The sequence below is a fragment of the Drosophila yakuba genome, chromosome 2L (genome assembly GCF_016746365.2).
Source record: "Drosophila yakuba strain Tai18E2 chromosome 2L, Prin_Dyak_Tai18E2_2.1, whole genome shotgun sequence".
NCBI lineage: Eukaryota > Metazoa > Arthropoda > Insecta > Diptera > Drosophilidae > Drosophila > Drosophila yakuba.
In genome coordinates, this window is record NC_052527.2 from 14260405 (window position 1) to 14280357 (window position 19953).

At 43.4% G+C, this 19953-nt stretch overlaps 2 protein-coding genes across 4 annotated transcripts in view; both read left to right on the plus strand.

Moving 5' to 3' along the window:
* Positions 1–2465: 2465 nt before the first annotated feature.
* Positions 2466–19953, plus strand: part of LOC6528206 (neuronal acetylcholine receptor subunit alpha-7) — a 55691-nt gene continuing 38203 nt past the window's right edge. For 2 of the 3 annotated variants that reach the window (XR_006245127.1, XM_002089232.4), the window contains exons 1-2: positions 2466–2921; positions 3611–4558. The gene's annotated coding sequence lies outside the window, so the exon portion shown is untranslated. The remainder of the gene's footprint in view (positions 2922–3610; positions 4559–19953) is intronic. The other variant, XR_006245128.1, reaches the window with a different exon arrangement.
* Positions 10058–11361, plus strand: LOC6528205 (multiple epidermal growth factor-like domains protein 10). The gene has a single exon (XM_002089231.4). It carries the CDS (start codon positions 10123–10125, stop codon positions 11254–11256), a length of 1134 nt encoding a protein of 377 aa, XP_002089267.1. The 5' UTR covers positions 10058–10122; the 3' UTR covers positions 11257–11361.

The following is a 19953-nucleotide window of genomic DNA, read 5'->3' on the forward strand; positions in this document are numbered from 1 at the left end:
CGGTGCAGTATTTCAATCAACTTTCCGTTAGTGTTGTGTTGTGTGAAGTGAGATGTCTCACTCATTTCTCGAATCACTTGCCAACATTCAGACAATCATTCAGCCAAGGCAAAGGTTAAGACAACTGAGAAGCAGCAGCCCGCCGAGGCAGCAAACAATAATGTGGGGGAAAACCCAAACGCCAGCGAAAACACGAAGCATGAAAAATCAAAACAAATAAGCCAACAGGCAGGCAAACAAAGTGCCAAGCAAATTAAATAAAATCCGCACAAACAAAGCAATGCGGACCGGGCCAAAAGAGAGGAGCCAAATGGGAGGGAAGCGCAAGGATACTCATGCACACACAGGCACAGAGGCACAGAGACACGGGATACTGGATACTGGATACTGGGTACTGGATACTGGAGCGGGCCACTTAGATGGCGGTTGACACAGCCACAAGGAGCGAGTGAGTGTGTGTTTTTGTTTGTGATAAAAATGAAGCAATTGAAAGAGGCCGCGACAAATGCCACCAACAATGGCTGAAAGCCGCCGACAGAAAACTGAGCCAGAATGAGTTGCGGATGGGGGGAGGAAATTAATTAGCTCCGGCTCTGGTTAGCATTTTTCATTCAATTATAGTGCGGGAACTAAGCGGAAATAATCAGGTTCAAATGGCTTCTAGCACTTTCTTTAAAGCGTGTGATTTTTAAGTTAACTCAAACGAGTGAAACTATTCTTTTCTAAAATTGGAATTGGTAAATATGAGGAGATATCTCTTCATTAGTAGAATACAATAACTCCTTTTTTGCTCTAATAATAACTTCTTATAAAAATCAAACGATAATATTTCAACTGAATTTCATTTTTCGAAATATGTGGTTGCCCAAAAGTATGCAACAGAGCCGAGGAATATTACGTATACGTAATTAATGAAGTGTGCATGAACCATGCATGGCCATGGCTCGCTGGGATGGATAGATAATGAAAAGTGCATATTTATCAAGCAAAAACAGGCGCAAGATCCGTCAGCTGGATTTTTGGGCGCGGCAGGGTCGGGGATGCGGGGCCGATGCATGTCCTGCGGCTACATCCTGGCGCAAGTGCTGGCATTATCAGCAGCCTTCATTCATGGATACCAACCGATGGCAGGATGGCGAGAAAAATGTGAGCAGGAAAGCCGAGCAGCTCCTGGTTGCCTCCTGTGTGTGTCCTTCGTTCACTTGCCGTCGGGTGCGCGACCCGAAAAGGTTTGAGAGCCACTGGAAGGGCAAACAGGGATAACTGCATTGGAAGGTCCCTAAGAGCTTAAAGCTCCGAGCCTAAGAGACAGCTGCCCACAAGTGTTTCGGCCCAAAGAGAACCGTGCAATTATGCTTTGCAGCATCTTTCTCTCACTTTCGCTCGCCTGGCTTTTTCCATTTCGCTCTCATTTTCCCGCTCTGCGGGTGCCCTGTAGTTTTCGGTTTGTAAAAGCCATTTTTCATTCATACGAACTTACTTTAAATTAATTTTTTTGTGGGGTCATAAATCATTTTTGGCTCTGGACCTACGCATGCTGCGTCTGTATGGGTGCCCATCGCCCGTTCAGCGCGTTTGTGTGTCCGTGTAAACTGCTATTGGTATGGGTGTAAGCTCCAATAACGTGTATTTGGCATTGCGTGTATGAATGAATGTGTTCTCTGTATTCGCAGGACTTTCAAATTAGTTTCGATTGAATTGATGAAGGTGAAAATCGGCAGCAGTAGGTCAAGTTAGCTGGAGTGCCAGAAAGTTAAAGCAATGGTATTTCGGGTGTGGGGGGTGCAAATTATTGAAATTTATGTAAATAAATTTTAGGTATTTGGGTAACAGTAAATGAAACCTGTCGGAACTTTAAAAATTATATATACATTTATTTTAATTTTAATGCTATCCTCCTCACTTAATAATGTTAATAAATTTATTTATTTTTTGAAATACATAAAATATGTTTGATTTTTTATTAAGATTTTTGGTATTATATACAAAATTATATTTCCAGAATATTTCGAAACATCTTGAGTTGACCACGCACAACCACCAAAGCAATGGGCATCGATGGGAATGCCCTGCACCCTGTATACATGAACCCCAGAGTGCCAATCTCCTGGCGCTCTCTTACAGCCTCCGAGAAAAGCTCGCCGGGAAGAGCTTGAAAGCTGCCGGAGTCGAACACACTTGCACATAGCCAGCACTTTCCAGGCTCCGTGGAGTCACGAGTCCTGACGGCTGGCAAGGACTCGTGGCATATATGTGTGCGCCTAGGTACATGTTCCAGCCTTCACATCGGCAGCGCATCCCCAAGCAGCGCTCGGATTTCGAATTCCTGCACAAGGATGTGTCGTGGGATGCCGAGGGTCGAGCTCGTCGCTTTCGTGCTGGTTCTCGGCTCCAGCAAAGGACTCTGCTTCTGCAGCTAAAGGACTTCCAGCGCCGCCTCGCTGGCAATGCTGCACGGGCATCGGGCTCAGTTGGTGTTCCGGTTTCGGGTTGTGCTGTCAGTTGCCTTTTTGCACAGCGGCTGAGCGATTGAGCGATTGAACGATTGAACGGTTGGACGGCTGAGCGCTGGAGCGGTTGAGAGTGTGCCATCGGAGCCGGAGAGTCCTAACGCGCTGCCCGTGGTCTGTGTCCGCATCCGTATCCGTATCTCGTATCTCCGTGCGTCTCTCTCCGGGTGTGTGCGTGTGGTTGTGCGTGTGTTTAAGTGTGTGCCTGTTGTCTGTCGCTAACGGTGCGCGCGCGTCTGTTTGTGTGAGTGTGTGACTCTGTGCGTGCCCCTGCCAGTGTGTGTGTGTGTGCGTGTGTGTGTGTGCACAACAATACTATATATCTTATATACTAATACCAGTGTGTGCCCACACTCGCACACGGCCTGCAAATAAAATATTAGAAACAGATATATACAACAATTCCAGCAGGTAAACCCATTGAACTATCCAGGACTTTCTATAGAATGCACTTGATATTCAGCAGCAAATGTAATTTGAAACATATCGTACTGTGAACGTCCTTTTTACTCTCTTTGTCCGTCTCTATTTGGTCCGGAGCTCGTTTGTGCGTGTGTGCGTGTATTTGTGAAAGTTCCATCATCATCATCATCATCTGTGTATCGGTTTAACCATTATCATTCGGTTTATAGCCGTACACAAATTTTCGTACATCCTTCCTGCCTCTATTTTATTTTTATGCCACCGATTTTGTCATTCCTATTACTTTCGAATTCTGGCAAGGAAGCGTAAGGGCGAATCGCTAATTGACCATCAAGCCATCAATATTCAAAAAGGAAAGTATCTTTCAGATACATGTCAAGTGCAACTCTCGCGCTCTCTTTCGTTCGCCCATGCTCGCTCTCTGTCTTCATTTTACATACCCGTATGTGTGTCTGCCTGTATAACAGGTGCCAAAAAATAAACGGCCATGGTTACTTTTATGTTCACATTGTGTGGGCGTCTGGCTGGGAAGAAGGGGTGGCACGAATGAATAAAACCGAATGATATGATATTCTGGGCCATTATCAACAAGTGAGAAACTCGTGATTATTGCTCACTGAATAATAAATGGTTAGATTCATTAACTAAATTAAATGTTATTCCTCTCCACTTTATAGCCGTCGACACGCATGACACATGCAATGGATGCCAGAACTAATAGTGGATATCGGAATAAACAAATATAAAGCCACATACTCGTACATACAAATTTATAAGCTAAGCAATATTTAATTCGGTTGAGTGAAATTCGCAAGAAATAAATCAATTTTAAAGTTCTTCAAGCTGCGGAAACGAATACTAAACCGCGAAAACTATTCAATCGCTGAACTGAATAAACGCATAAGCCCACGACTAAAGCAATTTTGTAATTCAAACAAAGGGAAAACAAACTGAAAATATTAATTACTATTAATGGCGATGACTACTCAAAAGCAAACGACTTGAGCCAGTTGTAAATATTAAAACCGACATTAAACATAAAATGCATACACACCTAAAATTCCAAACTCACGTAAAGACAAGAGAATTATAATATCCATACACAAATTACCAACAAAGAATCCATTTAAATACGAAGTGTTCTATTATATAGAAAACGAAACTCGCAAAAGATATATAAATTCTCGATAAGCAACTGAAACACGCACAAGATTGATACAAATTTTTAATAATAGTACATTAAAACATAAGGACAGTTCCACAACAGCTCAATTGGCTGATAAATCTAAGTGGGAATAATTCGGAAATTCCTTGAAAGTCTTCGATTGACGGAATTAAAAATTACGATTAACTCGATACATACATACATAATCGATTATAAATAAATAATAATCATTATTGAATTAAAAATAAATTACATCAACTTCATTACTTATCAACCAAAAATTCCGGGAGACAAATTTGATAAAAAAGTTTAAAAAATATTAATACGCATACAACAAGTTTAATACACGAACCAGTAAAGGGAATAGTTCTACGAGTAATTATTCAACACAATCAACGCTATTCTTGAATGCCAATTGAAAAAAACTTTGATTGCATAACAAATGGAGAAAGGATAGAAGGTGAGTCCCTTAACTACAATCCTAATACTTGTATTTAAGTTAATTTCATGTTTCTGGTTCGTAATTTGCTGATACATTTTAACACAAGTTAGGGAAAACAGCTTCAATGTCTTGTTTTTATTTAATATTGCGTTGATTTGGTTTTTTGTTTCACTTCTCGGGCGAGCAATTTAAAATTGTTCCATTGACCTTTCGACGACCACAGAGCCACATTCAAATACCCAGCTCCCAGATGGCGAGTGAGTGGGTGGGTGGGTGGCACTGCGTGGGTGGGTGTGCTGGTGGGTTGGGTGTTCCGGAGCAATGCCCAAAAGCAAACAGAGCAGCAGCCACTCGGAGGACAATAAAAAGCAGCGCACAATTGCCAAATAAATAACTTGACGCTCGCTCCGTCGTGGGTTTATTTGCTCTGGTGCCGTGGTTTTTGGGCTTTGGCTTGATTTTCATTTTCATTTCGGGAGGCACACACACACACATACGCCGCTAAATACGCACACACACACACACACATGGAGGCACACAGTCAGCACGACTACTGTTGCATATTAAAATTGTTCCAGCTTCCTGTTTTGTTTTCATCTCTTGCACTCGCTGCTCATTTTGGCCTGGCTCTTTTTCATTAATAATATGACACAATTCGCGCTGCATTGTCCCGCACTGGCAGCGCCCAAGAGCACTTTCGGCTTTGCCGCCTCCTTACGCTCATTATGCCCATTTGAGGCATTGTCTTCGGCTACAGAGCTACAGCGGCACAGCCCAGACCCAGACCCATTCTGGCCGGGCTCAGGCCGCGTCTTTGGCCATTTCATTCATCATTCATTCATGCAGACTCCGTCACGCCCACCCATCGTTGCCACCCACAAAACACACTCACACTCGTCAGCAAATCCGAGTGCAAACAAGATAAAAATCGCACTATAACGCACTATGGAATATACCCTGGCAATACCTGTAAATTGTTCTAGATATACATAGTTCTAGAGTTAGAGTTCTACATATATGTTGCTATATAACTTATGAATGTTATGTTTATCTGGAGCTTAAACAATGCAGAGAATAGATCTGTCCAAAAGATACATGTCTCAACGCAACTTATTTGGTTATTCAAGTGTAACATTTAAATATGCAAATATAATTGATTTGTATATTTAACATTAATTTCTGAAGTTGCATCCATAGATAACGTAGCATTTTTCCGACTTTAATCTCCTATACTCCTATACATACGTATAGTATAAGCACAATTTAATGGGATTTCTTTGGTTTCGTACACTCGAGTATAATAATACACATTGTTTGAAAGTGAAAACCGCAGATCCATTGTCCTTGGACCAGTGCCATTTGGGTAGAGTATCCCCGAAAGTAATTCACTTCGCGCTGCCCGCCTCGCAGCCTCTCGCGTTTGCCGACGATGTCCTTAATTATGTGCCAGCAGCCCTGACTGACTGCCACACTGCCTCACTGCCACAGTGCCACAGTGACTGCTCAAAGGACATCCAAAGCCTCCAGCCTGCCTGCCCACTCACCACCACACTAGCACGAACACGAACACGAACACACACACACATACACTCGTGCATAGGACATAGGCGTTGTCAGGATCTCGGCTGTGGAAGTCGCAGTCGCGACTGTTACGTGGCGCTCGTGTATGATGACGATGTGTCATGTTGGACTCCGGGTCTCGGGTTTCAGAGTCCTTGTTGCGCTTGTTTTTATCGCCCTTGTTTGGCCGTTGTTGATGAGTGTCGTTGTTGTTGGCCGCTTTTGAAGAGCGCTCTTCTAGTGGGTGTCATGTCCGCTTAGTTGTTGCCCCTACTGCTCCACCTGCCCCTCCTCCAGCCCATGCTGCTGTTTGCCGCCGTTCTTTGAGGCGACGCCGCTTTGCCTACTGCTTATTTATGTATGAAGGACCTTAAACTTTGCAGCGGATGAAAATGGCCGCAGCCGAGTGAGAAGAGCAGCAGAGTAGCAGAGTAGCTGAGTCGCTGAGTAGCCCATGAACCAAATTATATACATGCCTACCCACCTACCACTGCATACATATACAAGTGTCACAAATGGCGTCGCTACTTTTTTAATCACAGCCGGCGACGCAGTTTTCAGTTTCACATTTCCATTTGCAAAGTTTCACGTGTGTCTTCCCCAGCCTTTCCTCAGTGTCCTTTATTTTTTGTGTTTTTTGTAATAGTAGTCGGGCCAACTGGCAGCTGGCAAGTCCAACGCACAAAAGCTGACAAACAATGCTCACTTTTTGTTGGACTTCTCAGTCTCAGCTTTCTGCGCTTGTTCCATTAACCTTCGCTTCGCTTCGCGTATGAAAAAGGAATTTAAGGTTAACAATTCTCTCGCTTTTTCTTGGACCACTTAATATTAGCCGTAACTAGGCCAGTGCAGAGGTTGGTAAATATAGATATGGATAGTTGACGGAGGCAAAAGGTCAGCGCAATTCGCAGATGATTCGCTAAGAGCAAGAAACTGATGTGGATCCTTGAAACAAACTAGAGTGGTCATAACTATTTTACGCATGACCTGAAAAAATATTATTAAATGGAAATAGACTTAACTAATTATTCTATTAAGTAAAGCTATTATATCGAAACAGTATAAAAATGTGACTTATGTTAGTTTAATATTGAATACTATTTAAATTTTCACCGGTATGCTTGAACAACTAAACTATTACAGCACATTGGAAACTGTATATCAAGTTTATTTAATATATAGTTCTTTAAATTTTTTCTTATAAAGCCCATTTACCTAATTGGAGCGATATAATTTCGAAAATATTTGAATCGAACTATCATTTGTGTGGCAAGTTACGTAGCAGGCAGCTTTATAGGCAAAACTTCTTGGGCCTTCAAAATTTGTGAAATTTTAGTGCCCATTCGAGGATTTGTCTGCTAATCTATAATTAAAATTATTGTCGTATCATTCGGGAGCTGGAAACTTTCGTGCCACCAAAACTTTTGCCCGCAGGGAGCGGGTCGGAGAGCTGAGGTGCCGATGAAGGCTTAGCCATGAAATGCCCTAACAGACAGCCGGTTAAGCCTTCCATAGCCAGTGAATCTCGTACCTGCGAGCTCCAGGACCTCCTAGTTTAGCCCAAACTGATTCGGAGGCAGCTACGTGCCTGTGCATTTGAGCAGCAGATGTCACACGAGGTGGGCCAAAGTTTTTGGGTCCGCCAGCAGCTTAGATAATTTAACAGTGCCAGGGAAGGGACAGGACGGGACTTGGACTTCCTTGAACGCTTTTCGGGAGTTTACCTCTACGTGAGATAATGCAAATTTATGGCTGGCAATTAGCAAGTCGCGAATCGCAGTCGAAACTCGGCCATAACTCAGGGGGCGGCCACGACTTTGACTAGTCCTCCGACCTAATTGCAGTCGCCGACGTGAGAAATCTCGGCGAGAAGTGAAGAGCTGGGTGGGTTCCATTTCGCTTTTTTGGTGCTGTGGGTGTTGTGGGTGCTGTGGGATGATGCTGTGAAGACAATGAAAAACCAAAATCCAGTTAGCGAAACCCCGTAAACCATTAATTATCTCAGGCGGCGCCTCGCATATGTGATGTGGGCGGCTGGCGGCTGCAAAAGATACAAATATACGAGTACGCCGTATAGAGTAAGATACAGATACGGGCTGACTGTCAGTGGCAAGTGGCACATGCCGTTTATCTGTTATCCAACAGTTACACTTTGCACACCCAGTACAACTGGGATAACCAGCACAGCCACAGTCGCTCAAAAGAAGAACGTCGTGCCGTATCTGTATCTTTATCTGTGCGATACAGATACAGAAACAGATACAGATACATAGCCACGCACACACAGACACACAAACAGGGAACAAGGCATCAGTTGCAATCTGACTTCAATTCAATTATTTTAGATTAGAATGTGACTGTGTCACACACACTTTTGTCTCTATGTCAGCTGTCATTCATCCGTTCATATGTTCCATAAAGTCAGCTCGTGGGGCGACGAAGTTGGAGCATTTTGCGGCACAGGATACGTGCCCTATACGCCGCCTGTTCCTGCATTGACACTCGTTCGCATATAGCCGCCACATCCATCTATGTGTATGTGTACTCGTTTATATAAACACATGCACATATGGATGTGGGTTTCGGGTTCACTGTGAATGTGCTCAACACAACATTGTCCCAGAGATCCCGACTCGAAACGAGCGTGACAAAAGTGCTACCAGCCCAATGACGTCAGGCTTCCTGGGGGCCAGAATTTATTCAAGTGCCTCAAACATTTATGAATTTCATCCTGCCAAATTGATTTGCGTTTCGGTAAAGCGCATTAAGCTCAGCTTGCCAATGAGTGACCTCTTAAATGCTTGGGGATCATGTTTCAATTGAGATAATTGCTTGACCGACCTCTCTGGAAACTCAATCGAAAAGCATATTAGGCATACTGGCTGTAAAATTTGATTTGAAAATGGACAAACAAGAGAATCACATTTCACTACACCAGTGTTACATTATTTTTTTGATGCTTAATAACAGAGTTTTCATTTCATTCTCCTCAGCATTTCAATCAGAGAATTATAGTCTCAGTTTTCAAAACGTGGTCCAAAAACCTAATGCTCGAATCATGTTGCCCAAAATTACCATACGGAAACTATTTCTGTCAATTAAATTGGATACAAAAACCTTGCCTGTTGTGAAAATGTATAGTTTTTCGTTTCTACTAGAAGAAAACAGCTAGTTGAACAGGTAAAATTCCGAAAAAGCAGGTACCGAAAAGGACCAGTTGATAAGAGTAAAGTGGAAAAAATCCTAGGAGCAAACTGTTTAGACATGAAGTATACTTTTGACCCATAAAAAATCTGACGCATTTTTAAAGAACGCAGTAGTGTAAAGTGATTATAATTTTCTATTAGATGCGGAGGAAGTCGTGAAGTAAAAATACATCAATGTAAGCCGATCAGTTCCGCTCTATGTGAGTCATATCGGCAACGATTCTCAATGGAAAACAATTGCATCTTTATGTTGTATGTTATTTTCAAACTTATCGCCGTCTTTATGCGGGCAATTTATAAAGCGGGTTTTATGATAATAACAGAAAGGGACATCCATAGATAGTACACTGTGATAAAGAGAGGGAGGTTCAAAGTCAGAGAGATCAGAAATCCGAGGGTGACCTTTGGCAGCGGCACAGATATGCTGCAACCCTCCGAGATCACAGCACTGCAAGAAATTATGACGAGTTTGATATTTTTTGAATTAAAAAGTGTAAGTGAATGGTATTCATTTATGTTAAACATACTAGTTTCTAATTATTATTCCAATGCTACGTCCTAGGGCAGTTAGCTAAATATGTGCAACATTCGGCGTAGCGCTACATTCCCATCGATAATTGTTTTCAGTGTAGAGAGCGATTGTATCTAGCTGCGGATGTTGTTGAGTCCTATCTGGTGGCCTGCCTGCGCTCTCCGCCGATCCTCCCCGCTGTCGACTGCCTGAGTGGCCAGTTTAGCTGTTGTCCGCACTTCTTGTTCTGGGAAAATTCAGTTGTGTACCGACTGCAGTTGCGAGCGGACAAGTCAAACTGCAAAATGAAATACATTTGGGCCCTGATTCTGGTGCTCGGATCCGTGGCAGCGAACGATCAGCGTGGTAATTACTGTGAAAGGAACGAGACGATTCGAGCCACAGTACCAGTGACCAAGCAGCGGGTCATCGTGAAGCAGCCCTCCAAGTGGAAGATCTGGAAGAAGACGGAGAAGATCACCGAGGACTACGTTTCCGAGGAGGAACAAGTCACCCACCGGCTGGTCAGGGAGTGCTGCCCCGGCTACTTGGAGGTGGAATCCGGCCTGTGTGAGCCCATCTGCACTAGGGGCTGTCCAGCCCACGCCAGTTGTGCCGCTCCAGATCGCTGTGAGTGCATTTCCGGCTACGTGTCGGCCAGAAATCACCAGGACGGCAGCCACTACTGCGAACCCATCTGCCAAACGCCATGTCCAACGGGAGCTCAGTGCGTGGCTCCCAACACCTGCGCCTGCGGCGACGGGTACACCCAACTGCAGCCAACTGACGATGGGGTGAGCGGTGGATGTGCCCCAGTTTGCCGGGTGGGCGATGGCTGTGCCAATGGCAAGTGCATCGATGTGGACCGCTGTTCCTGCAACTCCGGTTATCGGTGGGATAAGGCCGAGGAGCGGTGCACCGAGCTGAGTGCAGAGTCAATCTCTGAGGAACTGGACACCACCGAGGAGAACACTGAGGTCCTGAGCACCAGTTCAACAGCCGCTTTCACGGCCACTCACTGTCCCGATGACTTCGTCCTTTTCCGCGGCGAATGCCGCGAGAAGCAATTCGCCAGCAATGAAGTGGGATGCCTAAAATCCGGCTGTGGCCCGCATCAAACATGTCTGGACTCCGGCGTATGTCAATGCTCGGATGGTTATGTGCCGGAGGAGAGTGGGGATGCAACTGGAGTGCTCAGCTGCCGGCGCACTTTGCTCGACCAGATTCTTGGGCTGAACGAGGCCACCGACGATGAGGATGAGCTGAATCCCTGGACCATTCCCATCATTGGGGTTGCCAGTGGATTCCTTTTCGTTCTGCTCATTGTGGGTCTCCTGGGAGGTAGACGATATCGCCAGGAGCGGGCTGCGTTGGCCAACAAGGAGATGGAGTGCCAATACTCGCAGAAGACCGTGGATGTGGACGAGTGGGTGCCATGAAGGGGTCAGGTCCCTTGGCTTTGGGCTGTGTTAGATCAACATTGATTGTTAATTTTAAACCATTTTTTATTAGAGAATAAAGCGTACCAACATTATCATACCTTATAATGCTTATGTTTTAAATGGCAAATATTATAATGGACATATGGAAAGCAACCCATCAATATATAAGCCCTACAAATATGGTATTATGTAGGGCCTTTGGATTTCTTATCCTCTTTCCTCTTATCGAAAATTGTGCGGATTTAATCTTTATTCAAGCCATTGGCTATTTCATCTATTTATCAGGATTGTAGAACCACGCTTAAATAAGAATATAAAAAAAATAGGGCCGTGTTCTATGTAGTGCTGGTTCCTAAGTTTTACAGAAAAGACAGATAGGATAAGCCATCGTCATTGTGACTAAAAATCAAATTTAGGAGATTAGGAGGACTAAACTATCTGACAAACTATTAGATACTACCACCGTTCGCTTCATAGCTAGTAGCTGATAAATTTAAATCGTTTAATAAACATTTTACCCATCATATCTCGCTTACGGATTGTGAGTCCCTTAGCAGCAATATGGACTCATATGCTGATTACTGGCTTACGTAAATAAAATATTCATAAACATTCGAGGCAAGAGTGCTCATGCTCAGCACATCTGCAACCAAGCCAACTTGAAAATGGCTAAAAATACTCAGACGAATGAACAGACATACTTAAAATGTTATGTTTTCACTCACAACTAAAGACTATTAAGTTATTGAGACTGAGTGTGAGTCTCATTTTTAACGTTATCTGGATTGAAAATTCATTATTTAAGAAGTTAAAATCCGTCTAGATACGAGTATATGAACACATTGGTGGGCCCACTACCTTTGAACTTATTTCAAAAACATAAAAAGCGAATGGCTTGTAAAGTTATAAAAAAATTAATTCAATATAAACCAGAACAGCTAAGCGCAATTACTTTCTGGGCTAAATGTTGATTCTGATTAAATGCTGATATTTTGAATTAGAATTAAAAGGCTTTATTTCTATGCCTAAGTAGAGGCATTATTTATGTTATATCTTAAGCCCAAGCATCTGCTTCAAAAGTCGAGCGCTTTTGTGTATCTGTATTTGTATCTTTGCGAAGTGTATAAGTGTATCTGGCAGCGGCACACGGATCTTTTTAGCCATAATCGCTGCACATTTATATGTGTTTTGCACAAAGGAGCGTGGAGCGTGGAGCGTGGAGCAGAGCTTTGGGGTAAACAGGGAGAGCAGAGCCGGAAAAGAGCCGAGAAAATCCGCCGCAGAGAAAGTGCGAGCGAAGAGAGTGCGTGAGAGCGAATAAACATCGAAAGCGTGCAAATTCTAAGAAAAAGGGCGATTTGTTGCAAGTGGATGGAGCTCGCAACCACTATCTGCCCCCTCGGCAGGAAAAACAACGGGAATACTTAAAGCTTCTTTAATTTTGATGTTGTTTTCTTCTCTCTTTGCCGCTGTGTTGAGTATCTGTGTTTCGGCTCGTATCTGTTTCTGTTTCTGTGTATGTGTATGTGTGTTTATTTCCGCCATTCACTTTGATTGCTTTCACTCGTATCTGTGAGCGTGCGTGCACGTGTGTGTGTGTGTGTGTGTTTGCGTTGGGGTAACCTTTGCTGGTGAATATTTTTGCGTGGGAAGTCGCCCAAGGACATGGCCTGGCTCAACTTAACTTGACTCGACTGGACTCGGATGCCTTTGCCTTTGCCATTGCCTTTCGTTCCGCCTTATCTTTCGCCCGCTCTTCATTTTTACACGTACTTTTTGCCCTCACTTTTTGCACAGTCTGCTCTTTTGCTGCTTAGTTATTTATTTATTATATTTTGCTATCAAAAATTGTTTTAGCTTTGCAACTGGAGAGCGTTCTGCAACAGTTGAGCTAAAGCCTTGGGCAACTAGCACACGGAAAATAAACTTTTCAAATGCATAAACGAATTATATAAATAGTTACCTCAAAAATTCCACACGGAATCCACGGGGGAAAATGTTCACTTCTAAGCAGAGCATTTTCATGGTTCGTTTGTTTTGGAATAGAGACTGTTAAAACTGTAAAAGGGCTAGGGAAAAGTGGTGCAGATGAAAAATGAGTGAAAACAGATTGTATTTTCCAAAGTTCCCAGATATGCAATTTAAAACGAAAACTATAAAATATTGGCTAGAGCTTCAGATACCATATTCTTCTAGTAATTGAATAAATAAGTGTTTTCGGAAGAATGTAACTTTTCCATCGGCAATTGCAATTTTATTGCTTTCTGTAGGGAATAGCTTCACTTCCCTTGGCTGAAGACATTCGTCAAAATCAACAGCCAGAACTCTTACTCATTTCCCATCGCATCGTAGCGGGATTCCTGCAAATTATTCAGTGTGTACTTGTTGATGCAGCCCTCGAATAACACTTACCACCCCAGATTCCTGCCCACCACCCCCAAAAAGCCAATCCACCCACAAATCCCCCCTTCGCTCGGCATTTCCTCTGCAGAAATGCATTGTCGGAAAGTAGGTCGCTGCAGTTTAGCTCGGATGCAGTTCTCTGTTGCTGCAACTCGGGAAAACGCAAACAGCAACCATCAAATATTAACCACTAGTTGATCCTCTGCAATTTATGTGTGCGGGTGTATGTCCCTGCCACGCCCACCGCCAGTCCAATTAGGAGTGGGGGGAGGGTGGGCGTTAGCGAATGAGAAATATGCGAAACGTGGCTGAATTTTAGGGCTAGCTACTTTATGTTCCATAAGCTTTCGGGCGGAATATTCAGTTGGGGACGCAGCAGGAGCCATAGGGATCCGAAGGGGCGTGGCGCATGCAACTTCAGCTCGCCACTTTTGCCGTCACGCCCAGTTTAACGGTAGCAACACTGTTGACCTATTTTTTCGGCGGTACGCAGGCTTTGAAATTATTTACAGCACCGAAGCACCGAAGTACCGAAGAGAGAGAGATGGCCAGAGAGCGAGCGAGAGAGACGGTGCGACCGGGGCAGAAAGAGAAAGAGAACGAGTGCATGTGAGTGACGAGGAGGGGGCCGTGTTTCAATAATCACAAAATGTTTGCCCCCGCAGCAGCTGCATTCCATGATTTGTGCTGGCGCTGCTACACAATTTTTGCAAGCCAAGTTTGCAGGCTGCTTATTGTCAAGCCGTGGCAAGGCCACGTTTTTGTGGATGCAACATTTGTGGATGCTGCAATTAGAGAAACCAACGGTGGCAGCGCCACTCGCACTCCTAATGCACATCCTGAAGTACGTTAATAAGTTTCGCATTTGAGAAGCTGGCAACTTGCAAAGGGAAATTCCCATAAACCCCACTGCAAACTGGAGAGCGTCTGACTTTTACAAACTAAGGCCAAAGAAATAAGTTATGTGCACCTGGGCCACACACAATTTGATATTTGCCTGTACATTCGTATTTTTATTTTTTTATGATAAAATATTCGTGCGCTCTTGGCTGACCTAAAAAATCGTTAAATGTTTGAAAAAGCATTTTTACCCAGCTCCTTTTGCCTACTCCACAGCTCTCGCCACTGTGGACCACCTTCTTCTGCTGCTTTTTACCAAGCTTTTTATTTTTTTTTATTTTATTTCAGTTCTACCTTTTAGAACGCAAAGTGCCCATCCCGCAAAGCATTTAAGTTAATGCACATGGAATCACTTGCACCATGCTTAGTTGTAGCTACACAAGCTGCAGGTGCGTACACGTGTGTATATGGGCGTTTGCAAGCATATTTTCCAAGAACTACAAGCATTTTTAGTTGCTGGTTTAAAAGGAGGAGAAAAAGCAATGGTTCAAGAGAGAGACCAACCTCGCAACAAAACATATCACTTACGAGGTTTTCAACCAGTTCTTGCAGCTACAAAGTTAAAAATCGGGTCAAATTCCCTTGAAAGATAGAAACAGTCAGAAGCGTTTGAAAGGAAAATACTTAAATCTGAAAAAAATATTTAGTTATACTCGTTATGAATGTAAGAAGTGAGTTTTGTTCCTTCCTTTCAGTTAACTGAACTTTGGCAGTGTCTCTACGATTAAAATTGAATTATGAGAAGATGCTCATCCAATATACATAGTTTGTTAACGTTGCTTATTAATTTCAAGACACAATACTTACAGCTCTAAGGAAAATATATGCTTGCTGCAACATTTCATGGCAAGGGTTGACTTTGGCCAACAGCTGCGATTCAAATAACTTTACTGCCAAAGCAAACTTTCATCCGAGGGGCATGTAAATGTTGGGTGGGTGGGTGGCTGACTTGGCTGTGGCTGCTCACTGGGCTGGGAGGTCAAGGAGGTGGGGTCGGTGGGTCGGTGGGTTGGTGGGTCGCCTGTCGTCGCACTCACTCCTCCACTGGCAGCGCAGCCCGGCTGCTTATTGGAGCAAAAATTAATTGAAAATGTTGGTCAATTGCCTCGCTGGCAGCTCAGCTCGAATGGAGCCTGGGGGATATGAGGTGGGGTTTGCTGGTGGTACGCAATCTGCTTTGCCTGTGCGCTGAATTACCGCCCGTGGTGGTGTTGCTGTCGGTGGTGCAAGCCGTGGCCCAGACTATAATCACCGCCTGGCTGCATCCACGGTATTAGTAATTATTATTTACTTCTACTTTACTGGTAGAGCAGATATTGCAGCAGCCAAGCATCCGCGACCCACCGCAGCTCCCTATCCTGCAACTATTTTAAAAGCCGCAACATTAATTAGTTTTAATGGAGTTTCAGTCCGGACGAGCAGAAGGCAGCAGGAATATCGGCGAAAAATCAGCACACAAAAGGCCACATTTAAAATGCACTTAAGTCGCGGACGGTTCGATCAGAGCACAAAAGCCCAGCTGTAAAGTGTTTTTCGTTCTTTACACAATTAGTTGGTTAAGCGGAGTACAAAGAGTTGCTAATCAAATTGCCGAAACATTGACTTATTCAATTTTAAATTGTTTGTGTTGTATTAAGAACACAAAAATCCCTATAGCTAGAAACGATATGTACTCGTCTTTCCTTTTATATATTACTATTTATTGCCATCAACATTTGATAGAATGCAACTTTAAATAATATCACTGTGCAAGAAATTTATGAAAAAATGCTTAGGCTTGATAACGTTGTAGTGTGCTACATTAACATTGAGTTTGGAAAATGTTAATATGTACTAAAACCGAATAAATTTAACTTTGCGAGAAATGTGATTATGTGAAATAAAAATCAGAGAAATTCTTGCAGCTTCCGACACAAAAAGCTGTCGTTTAAAGTATCATAATTTTGGTACCTAATAACCGGATATAACACAACTTAAAAACCAAAATAAACTCTAGCATAATCGGAAAACACGAAATAAAGTGCTGTGGCAGACAGTAAACAATTTGCGAGTGTAATTGCCCCAAATTGATGTTGGCCAGGATGTCGTTGCTGCATTTCAGCAGCCCGACATTATTGCAATGCAGCAGTAATAACATGCAATATAGTCGAGTTATCTTTGAAATGCCATGCTAATGCATTTTGCCGCTCATCGTGCGACAAAGCAATGAAAATCAAAATTAAATTGCGTGCAGTATCGCTGGGATAGCTCCTTTCTTCGCCGTCGCCTCCTCGCTTTTCCCCAGGGCTTTTCCCATTTTTCTGCTGGCACGAGGCTAACATTAAAATTTCTATGCGTGCCCAAAAGACGGCAACAATATTCGGGGAGGCAGGCGAAGCAAGCAGGAACTTCCAGCAGCATCCAGGGCTAAAATTTCAGCAAAAGCGAGCTTTCACCCACCCACGCTTGGCACGCACTTTCTCCACACACACACACACATTCACACACACACACAGAGAAAGAGAGGGAGAGAGAGAGAGCTAGAGCGAGAGTGCCGAGCAGAAGAGAGAGATGCTCTCTTCGAGGAGAAAGTAGTGGTTGGGGGTTTTTCTTTTTCGGGTGGGGGAGTGGAACAGCAACGCGTAATTTGATTTTGAAACCGAAGCACCCTGTATGCGCTCTTTAAGTGTTTGTTTATGCGTGGCCAAGTAGGACTAGTAGGACAAGTAGCAAAATTGGGAGTGCCGAAGGGAAATGGCAAGTGGGAAATAGGCAAGGATGTTCCAGCCAGCGCATCTGCCTAATAAAATTCATTTCGAAAAGCCAAGGCTGCCGCTTTTCTTGCTCTGCTTGCCGTGCTCTGTTGTGTTGTGTTGTGACATTAATTTTTACTTAATTTATTTTGCGCCGTCGCAAAAGCAGCCTCCTCGCAGCCCCCTTCCCCCCTCCATCATCGTCGGCATGGGCATTTCAATGGTTTTCGGTTTTCGCTTTTGCGTTCGTTTTTCGTTACCAACAAACCTCTGTGTGTCCACCAACACACACCCACACAACAACAAGTTTATATAGATTTACGTGTATATATATTTGTTTAGCAGGACCCCCAAAACACCAGCCCCATCCTCCATCACCCACCATCACCCACCAACTCCATCTTCCAGCTCATTTGCCGCTTCGACGACAAGAATTTCAGTTTTCAGTACGTTAATGTGCAGTGGGATAGGATATGAAGGGGTGGGGTGTTGTGGGGGCTTCCGTTTGGACAGGGGTGTGTGTGAGCTTTAAGTGCCACTGAGATGGTGTTGGTGAGCGGGTGTCAGCTCATTGGAAATATGGGTCAAGTTGTTGCCGTCTGCGCTAAAAATTAAGTTGGCATGCCAGCTGCAGTCGACGTCGACGTCGGCGTCATCCGGTTGGCAATAATTGCCACAGCACATTTAGGGTTAATCCTATAGGGTTAATCCACCAACAATATATACAGACACACACGCACACACACGTACATACAAGGGAATGCTTTTGGCCCCCTTTGTTCGCCAAGTTAATCGCCCCCAAAATGATTCTTATTTATTGTTGCAGTTGAATCGAATTTATATGCTTCCGAAACTGGAATACCGTTAAATATGGGGATATATTTATCAGTGGGAGTTTAGGGCTTTCAAAGGGGGAGTTTTTCTTTAAAAGCACTGATGCGCATATCAATACCCATTAATACCCAATTAAGCTATTATGCGATTCACTGTTTGTTAATAACTCGTTTGCTTATTTATATAATTGTTCCATAATTAAATTATCGCCTGAAATGAACACGAAATGAAGTTTGCGAAAATTTCATTAGATTTTAATGGCGTTAATGACTTAATAGGCTACATTATTTTTACACTAAAACGTATTCTAAATGTGCAGTTATTTGCTTTCATTATTATTTCGGAATTTCGTGTATACTCAATATACTCTACTCCTGTTGTTTATTATTGATTTAGAGGAAATATAGGATTACCCTAAATCCTTAAATTACCTTTTTTAGTCACATAATGCCGCTGAGAGAATGAAGCAAGTGTGAAACCCCTTTGTTGTTGTGTTCGGGCCTTCGAATGACTATTAAGGATTGTATTAGCCATATTTTATGTGTTTTCGGTTACGGCCAGCGCCATTTTGACCTGCAGCAACACTAATTTGGTAAATCACGTTCTGGCCAAGTGTTGGCCATTCCGAAAGGGGTAGAAAAAAGCGCTCTCTATTCGGTTGGCCTGTGTGTTTGGTGTGTATCTACGAAAATCGGATTCTTGGCCATAATGGGCATGTAATTTATTTTTGGTCCTGGACATTCTATATTTGGTCTTATGGGCCGTGTTAAATGCCAAGCTGTGCTGTTGCTGAAGCAGTTTTCCAAGGCTGAGGGTTGATAAGGGGGGCTAGATGGAGGGGGTCGTACCTTTTGTGTGCTTTTCTTTTATTTTATTGTTAAAAAATCGCTTGCTTTATGATACTTTGTTCGCCTTTTCATGTTTCCCCTTGTCTGTGCGTCTGTCTGTTTGTGTTGGTCAGCAAAGTTTGCGTTTTATGATTTTTAGTTTCGCCTGAGATGCGTTGGTGCGTTGAAAGGGTTTGGATTCCCATCCCATTCGTAATGTGTCAAGGATAACGGGGATGTTGTCTTTCGGGGCGGGTTTCGTATGCTTCATATGGTCTGGCCCATTAAATTGGCCATATTTTTCGGTTATAAGCAGACGCTGAAATTGCATACTTTACGCCTTTCTCCGGTTTTGTTCGAAAAGTTCTGCTCAATGAGTTGGAAGCATATGGTTTCGAGAATAGGCCTTCTTGGGCTTATCATTTTGGGGTATTAATAGTTGAGTAACGCTGAGATATAGTGCTGAAATATCACTGCAAACATGTCACTGCTATCTTAAGGTTCCAATTTCTGGTCGAATTTACTATACCCGTTACTCGTAGAGTAAAAGGGTATACTAGATTCGTTGAACAGTATGTAACAGGCAGAAGGAAGAGTTTCCGACCATATAAAGTATATATATTCTTGATCAGGATCAATAGCCGAGTCGATCTGGCCATGTCCGTCCGTCTGTCTGTCCGTATGAACGTCGAGAAGCAGCGCAAGTTTGGCGATTCACGTTGCCACGCCCACTTTAACGCCCAAAAACCGCCAAAAACTGTCAGTGTTGAAGACTCTCCTTCGCACTTCCACTAGCTGAGTAACGGGTATCAGATAGTCGGGGAACTCGAATATAGCGTTATCTCTTGTTTTTTTTTTAAATTGAAAAAGTAAGTCGAAAATCGAAAAAGTATGGATAGACATAGTTAGCTATGTTTATTAGCAGCACAAAACAGTCTTTGTTTTGTTAAGTTATGACGAAAAAGGCCCCAAACTCCTCACCCCGCACGGGAAACCCA

Bases quoted from the DNA above. Each gene is read 5' to 3' on its own strand.
- LOC6528205 (XM_002089231.4), top strand. From the start codon at position 10,123: ATGAAATACATTTGGGCCCTGATTCTGGTGCTCGGATCCGTGGCAGCG.